The sequence below is a fragment of the Aplysia californica genome, unplaced genomic scaffold (genome assembly GCF_000002075.1).
Source record: "Aplysia californica isolate F4 #8 unplaced genomic scaffold, AplCal3.0 scaffold00229, whole genome shotgun sequence".
Classification (NCBI taxonomy): Eukaryota; Metazoa; Mollusca; class Gastropoda; order Aplysiida; family Aplysiidae; genus Aplysia; species Aplysia californica.
The window spans coordinates 346,429-354,426 of NW_004797499.1; the positions used below are offsets into that span (position 1 = coordinate 346,429).

The 7,998-nt window shown below is 42.2% G+C and overlaps 1 protein-coding gene across 1 annotated transcript in view; it reads right to left on the reverse strand.

Moving 5' to 3' along the window:
• LOC101863189 (ankyrin repeat domain-containing protein 17) overlaps nucleotides 1-7,864 on the reverse strand; it is a 12,363-nt gene extending 4,499 nt beyond the window's left edge. The window contains exons 1-5 of the mRNA XM_005099896.3: nucleotides 7,680-7,864; nucleotides 3,224-3,629; nucleotides 2,656-3,015; nucleotides 1,321-1,425; nucleotides 91-305 (exon numbers count right to left, since the gene is read on the reverse strand). Coding sequence (XP_005099953.1) covers nucleotides 91-305; nucleotides 1,321-1,425; nucleotides 2,656-3,015; nucleotides 3,224-3,629 — 1,086 coding nt within the window. The 5' untranslated portion in view covers nucleotides 7,680-7,864. The remainder of the gene's footprint in view (nucleotides 1-90; nucleotides 306-1,320; nucleotides 1,426-2,655; nucleotides 3,016-3,223; nucleotides 3,630-7,679) is intronic.
• Nucleotides 7,865-7,998: the final 134 nt, after the last annotated feature.

The window sequence follows — 7,998 nt, forward strand, 5'->3', positions numbered from 1 at the left end:
CCTCTCTCTCTCTCTCTCTCTCTCTCTCTCTCTCTCTCTTTCTCTCTCTCGCTCTCTCTCTCATGATGTGAGGAAAGAAAGAAAAGTCACCTTTGCCTCTCGCTCTGGCACGGGGCAGCTGGTCGATAAGAGAGACAGCAGCGCAGTTGCTCCAGTTCTAAGTCCAGATCTAGATCTATTGACCAAGTTGACGTCTGCCCCACACTTGATCAATGTAGTGAGGGTTTCTGGAGCCGCCCACTGACAAGCTATGATGAGAGGAGTTACCCTCGCCCCGTACTCAGCCACATGATTCACGTCTACCCCTGCAAATTGATACATGACATTTTTTAAAGTAAGTTGCAATTAATTTGATTACCTGTTTAGACCTATCTTTTGTGGCCAGTTTTGCTTTATTCGTTCTTTCGTGTATTCATTCATTCATGTATCCATGCATTCATGTATCCATTTATTCATGTATTCATGTATTCATTCATTCTTGTATTCATTCATTCATTCATTTATTTTATTTTTTAAAGCGTAGGTTGGGGGAGGGGCGTCCCCTTTTGGCATTACTGTACCGGCTGTGTGTTGGAACTGATCAGAATCTCTACCATAAGATGGGTTTTTTTTCAAGGTGTTTGCACATACTGTGTTTGTTTTACAATTACATTGACGCACTTTTGAAACAATTTGCTTATTATGTGTACACACAATCTTTAACCAGAGGATGTTTTGAAACTTAACTTCGTTGTTCACTCAGATTTTCCCGTTCCTTTTTCTGTACCGGAAGGAAACTTTAAACAGACAGGCGACGACATGCACTCCATGAAATATGTAAAATTTTAATTGTGTTGTCATTTCTGATGATAATTATATGATGGTCCGAAATGAATGTTCCGTAATATTTTTTAGTCGACCTGCTGCATGTCGAACATGTTTTCTCCGCGACGTCCTTAACCCCTGCACTGTCTGTCCCGAGGTTGTCAGCACATGGGGCTTTCATGTTGGACCATGGGTAGACGGGAATTCCTATGTTACATAACACGTTTTAATAAGTAATCGTAAACGCAAATTAATGTCTCTTCTTGGATAGATTTCTATTGTGTGTCAGAGTGGAAGGAGGAGGGGGGGGGGGGGGGTATGCTCTCACACACCTACATTCCCTATTACAATCCTTCCATTCTGCACTCACCAATAATGTGCGAGCGTGTAATTAGTTGAAAACACCCCCCCCCCCTCCCCCATTTGAACAATCTTCCATTCTCCACCCACCAACAACTGTGTGAGTGTGTGATTAGTTGAAAACACCCCCACCCCCTTTCCCCCATTTGAACGTACCAGCTGCACAGAGAGACTCTATTGCCTCCACCAGGTCTTTCTTTGTTGCATACAAAAGAGCATCTGACGTGCCGGGACAGTCCCGGCTTCTGGAAGCGAGAATCTCTGGAATGGCACAGACATGCAGACGTTTTTTGTAAAAAGTACCGTACTTGGTCTATCTCGTTGGTAGAAAAAAGAGGACACAATAAAAAAACCAACAACATACACCCCCCAAAAAAAAAAAAATAAATAAATAAATAAATAAATAAATAAATAAATAAATAAATAAATAAATAAATAAATAAATAAATAAATAACTAACTCAAAGTCAAAGCCATGAAGTATTTTAAAAAGCGTCAATTCTAAAAGTAACAACAACAGTAATAATACAAAACTGGAGGGGCGAAACGTCGATCTATTTTTCAGATACTCTTATCATAATTTTTAAACAGCGCAGGTGAAATCAGGCGCTCGTCAAAATAATGTAAGTGAAAAATCGGTCATTTTCTCGCAAGTTTGGGAATATTTTTATCTAATTTTTTATTTAATTTTGTTGGGGAAGGGGGGGGGGGGGGTGGGTTAATTAATTTTTTTTTACTTAATTTTTTTTTAAAAATTTTTTTGGGGGGGGGGCACAACACCTTCCATGTCGATTAAAAAACACTGATTAAAGAAAATGTGCAGGTTTTACTGGAAAAACGTCGATTAAAGCACACACAAAAGTAAAATTTCAGTTTCCACGGACTCTCAAGTTTAGGAAATTACTTACGTTGGCGGCCATTTCCTCGCTAATTTTACCTCTGAAACGAGGTAGCCACCACCTCCCACAACCGTAAATATCTCGACTTCTATTTAAGGTAAATAAATGGGTGAGTTTTTTTTTTTTCATCAAAATCAAGACAAGTGAATAAACTTTAAGTTTAAGGTGATACCAATACCCCAATATGCTTAAAATTTGATGGGCGCCATGACATACATCTTCAACAAATTTTGAGGCATTCACATAAATTATATCGCATATCACACTCTTTAGACCATCATCCTCATCCTCATCCTCATCCTCATCCTCATCCTCATCATCATCATCATCATCATCATCATCATCATCATCATCATCATCATGACGCGACGACAACAACCATACGACGACGAATGCTACCACGACGACGACGACTACACTATCACAACGACGAAGACGACGGCGACGAATACTACCACGACGACGACGACTGCACTATCACGACGACGAAGACGACGACGACGAATACTACCACGACGATGAAGACACGGTTCTGGCCATGAGGCCGATACATTCCCCCATACATCAAATAAAACACGAGAATAATCACCTACCTACAACTTCTGTTTGGCCGTGAACACAGGCCAGGAGCAGAGCGTTCTCTCCTCTCCGATTTTTCGCCTCCGGCTTGGCACCGTGTTGGATCAGAGTTCTGACCACTTGTGCGTTCCCGCGGCGAGCTGCAACCATCAAGGCCACCTCTTGTTTTATGTTATGAGCCCTCACATTCGCCCCGGCTGCTATTAATGTTTTTACGACAGTCGCATTCTCTTGCTGACAAGCGTACATCAAAGCTGTATTGCATGATTTGTCCACTTTACTAACTTGTGCACCGTCATCAAGAAGAACTTTAACGATATCCAACAGGCTGTGTTGGGATGCAACCATTAGTGGAGTCATTCCATCAGAGTTAGCTGTCAAAAGAACGATTAGAATAAAACTAAAGAAAACGATGATGCACCGCCAACCGATGATGATGGTGATGATGATGATGATGATGATGATGATGATGATGATGATGATGATGATGATGATGATGATGATGATGATGATGATGATGATGATGATCGTCATCTGAAAAGTAAAAGCAAACTTTAGCCTAGTATTGGCTACAACATTTACCTTCATCCACACATGCACCTTGATAAATTAACGGGTGGATCAAACCCACACCCTGCCTATTTGTACAAGCCTCAATCAATGCAGTGGACCCTTTCTTGTTGCGGTGAGTGACGTCGGCACCGTGCAACAGAAGGAGCAGAGCGAGTTCCTTGTTTCCTGCGCGCGCAGCTTGCATGAGAGGCGTGTTGCCACCGGAATCAGCGAGATCCACCTGCGCACCTTTCAGAAGGAGTTCTTTCACAGCATTTACTTTTCCTTGGGCAGTTACTACTGCCAGACGGTTCCTTCCCCGCTTTCCGTGCACGGAGTTTTTGTCTGTTTCATTTGTGACGTCAACCAGCTGGCTGCTTACTGCTTTCGACATGTCAGTGAGATGATGAGTTCTTTTCCACGGCGTTTCATCCATCTGAGAGAAAGAAAAAAAAAACTTTAATGATGTTGTCGTTGTACTCAATAAGTCTACTGGCTTCTTTCATGCTAGATTAATTGTTCAGTGAAGCTCAAATCAATGATCTTTCAATTTAATGCATATGTATTTTGTTTCTAGTAGGTCGTGTTTCTATCACGTATAGTAAAAAGGGGCACTATAATGCTTTTTATTTTTTTTATAGTAGAGGGTTTTACGGCGCTCGCAACTTCATGAGGTCATATGAGCGCGCGGGACACATCTAATACTTTTAGTTGGTAGGAAATTTTGAATTTTTGCCCGGGTGGCGGCCGAAGCCTACTCTTATCTATTTTAAACCCCTAGGGGATCTTTAACGTGCGCAACTTGCACACAGGCCGGGCCCTCTGAGATTTTTCGCCCTTGTCCGAGAAGGCTAGGTGTAGATCTTTCCTACCAGAAGATCAGGAGTGTGGCATAAAGACAGCTGTAAGAAGGAGTCAAGGAGTAGCAGTAGAAAGACTGCAGTCGAAAGAGTCAGGAGCCCAGAGGAGGGGGGGGGGGGGGCAAGGAGGCGAGGGGGTGGGGACAGAAAGAGGAGACGAAAGCAGACGACAGAATATTGCTAGAGAGCAGGAAAGGAGGTGAAAGGAGACAATTTTAGAGAAGAAAATTTTTCGGTCGCTACCCGGATTCGAACCCGGGACCTTTGAATGAGAGGCCAACACCTTGACCTCTAGGCCACGAGAGCCCCCACTATAATGCTTGTATTTTTAAATTATAAACTGCATCTGATGAAAATTATGATGACTCTACTCGTTCCAAAGTTTGGTTTATGTCATACCAGGGTAATCATGATTTTATTCTGAAAGAAGACTAGTCAAGCAAACTCGAAAAAACGGTACGTATCCCCCCCCCTTGCTACCCCTGGTACGCATCGATCACCCAGTGAACCACTGAACCACTGAGATTACACTCGGCTGCTTTTTTTCAGAAGATTTATCGGATAAAGTAGGCCTTACAAAGGAATGAAATAAGCTATCAAAGGGCTGTAAAAACGTATTTTTATACAGCGTGCTAGCAAGAATACGGTACACAATACAACCAAACATAATTCAACAGGACATAATATTATGACCACTTGGCTTACCGACCATACTAACCTTCACGCAGTAATACACATACTGTAACATTACACAGCCCAGCATACCTTGCAACACAGCCCATTTAATAGGGCATGTAACTCAAGACGGTTTTATACGACACTACTCAGACTAGTTCAACTCTTCGTTCAAACATTAAAAAGCAACTTAAAATGACCCTTGCATTTTAAATCAACAAAGTCGACCTTACCTTATACCTAGAAATCTATATAAAAATTTTTAACCGCATGTAGCTCTTACAATTTTACAACAAATTAATAATAATATTATCTTCATGGTCTATATTTACAGTCTATACGCCTTTTCTGTGTAAAATTCACACTGTGCCCTGTATTATTTTATCGAAATGGCCAGCCGTCCTTATTTACCGACAGCCGGCCTATTTTCGGGCTAGCCGTACTTAGGCCCTATTGGCTGAAACCTGTTTTGGCCCTGGTCGTATCAAAGGTCACTGTAGGCCACAGAATTCTACAATTCTGTGCTGTAGGCGCAAAGAACATGTGTGAATTTTAATTTCGATCTTGACTTGGCATAGGTCTACACAATGGCCACTCATCAATGAACCGTAAAACGCGCCCAGAATTTGAGACAAGTTTAGTGAGAAATCAAAATAATTCTTAGAATATGAACCTAACGAGAATTTTGCTTTTTGATTCTATATCTTTGAAACCATTGCGACATGGTGTTTGTAAAAAAAAAAATGTGTGTGTGTGTGTGTGGGGGGGGGGGGGGGGGGGGGGGGGGGGGGCCGGGGCCCTAAAAAAAAAAGGTTAAGGTGTTCGATCGCCTTTCATTCAAAGGTCACGAATTCGAATTCGGGTAGCGACGGGGAAAAATTTCTTCTCTAAATGTGCCCTTTCCCCTCCCTAAAATTGCTTGCTCCCTGGCAAAGTTCTGTCGTCCGCTTTCGTTTCCAAGTTTTAACCCCCCCCCCCCCCCCACCTCATGACCTTCTTTGCCCCTTCCGCTGGGCTCCTGACTCTGTCTGCAGACTTTCTACTAAATTTTAGTGCTACTTCTTGGCTCCTTCTTACTGCTGTCTTTCAGCCACACCCCCTGATCTTCTGGTAGGAGAGATCTACACCAGGCGCGTTCGTCCATAGAGCACGGTCGTGCAGTGCCGCCCAAATATTTTTTCATGTTCTATTACGAAAACCACCCACAAACATTAAATAAAAGAAGTTAGAAACAAACACTAGACAAATATAATATCAAAACAAGGTCCTCGCTGGCTCTGTAACTGTCATTTCTGTATCAAAAGCGCCGTAAAACATCTACTACGCCATGCCGCGCGCTTTAACTAAACGTAATAGAATATTCAACAGTGGCTATCTGACCTATAAATCGCTATTTGGAATAACCCAAGCGATGACGACACACGTAGCGAGTTTGGCGGTACATTGATATTAACAAGACGGCACATCTCAAATGTGCACCCACGAAACATAGCCCACAGTAGGAAGTCTAAAAATAAACGCGATAGACTGCACACTATTCAACGCCAAAACTATGTGATCCCCTGAGCAATCCAGCGGAGTGTTCAAGTGGATTGTGATTGGTTCATTGTCTTGCCACTATTTTAAGCGACTCTGTGACCGTGGACCTGAGGGAGGTGAACGTGACATACTTAAGTCACCGCCCTATGAGTTGTGCCTTTGAATGGTTTTGTAGTATAGGGGTGAAAGTTATTACTCGAGTGTTCGGTTCCAATGCAGGATAAAGAACTTGATGTTTAGCTACACACATATTTAATTCTAGAAATCAAAGCGACAAGTAAAAAGAATGAAAATAAAAGCATAAGGTCCTCCTTCACCAACCCAGAGATCCTACCATCCCATTTACTATGCCCTTGGCTATCTTCAACCTGCTGTTGCTTAATTGTGCACGCCCACTTTTCAGCCCCACGAGCCGCCCTTGATCTACACCTAGCCTTCTCGGACAAGGGCGAAAAATCTCAGAGGTCCCGACGTGCAAGTTGCGCACGCTAGAGATCCCTTGGCGTAAAATCGATAAGAGAAGGCTTCAGCCGCCACTTGTGCAAAATTCCATATTTCCTACCAACTGAAAATGTTTAATGTGTCCCGCGCGCTCATATGACATTATGCAGTTGTGAGCGCCGTAAAGCACCAAAAAAAAAAAAAAAAAAAAAAGGAAAAAGAAAAAAGTTGAGTACACAGATCTCGTAAGTAATTAGATCTAGATGTCTATATATTCATGTTAAAATGCATGTCAGTATAGTACAATTTTGTTTCGTCTCAAATACAAAAATACTTTAGGTAGGCTATTACAAACTAAAATTCTATTTACAAGTCAGTATTTATTTTTGCTTTTTGTCAGTCTAGCCATCATTAAGTACGACTAGCCAGTCTGTCTTTAGTGGGCCTACAGCTGGCCTTGCGTGCTTGCCATGTCTATCATCAGTTTTCATAAACGCACGTGCTTGCACTCGCAATTTTACAACAAAAAGTAATGGATAAAGTTGAATCTGTGCCAACGGCCTGTAGGCCTAAGGAATACTCAAACTATACCTTGTATAAAGCGATTTTGGCTAAGATCAAAGGTGGTATATATACATGTACATGTGTATATCTGTTCTCAGCTGCTTCTCCTCCGGCATTGAGCCCATTGGTTTAGCGAGGCGGATACTGCCCGAGGCACCTAGGGACGGAGAAATCTGCCCCTGAGCTTTTCTATCGAGGGGACGGTTATTGTCCATCAAAAAATTAAAAAAAATAAAAAAAATAATAAAGCGATTTCTTGACTCATCACTATTATTCGGACATCTCGAACAAGTTTCAAGTCAGGAGGGTAGTCTGTGTGCGAAATGTTGGCAAGGTCTTTTACATAGGCTAGATCTACAAAACTAAATCAAATCCAACTAATGATCAATTCAAAGGTAAAAACTTACCTTTTCAGACGTTCCTACCCGGCTCAGTCACGCAGACTGACGAACGATTGAGAGGAGATCTAAACTGAGTAAGTTCTTATCGGCCAGTCCTCCGCAATGTATTGACATTGTGATTTCCCTTTGATTACGCAATACCAACTTGTTGGGACTGTAATCGTCAATAGCCTAGCCTGATGTAATGTGTCAGCCATACCTCTGCTCGTAATATACTCGCCACAAGGGCGAAGTTATTACTGATAAGGAAAAAAGAATAGTCGACTTTCGAGGAAGGCAAGGGTCTCTCTCCCTCTCTCTCTCTCTCTCTCTCTCTCTCTCTCTC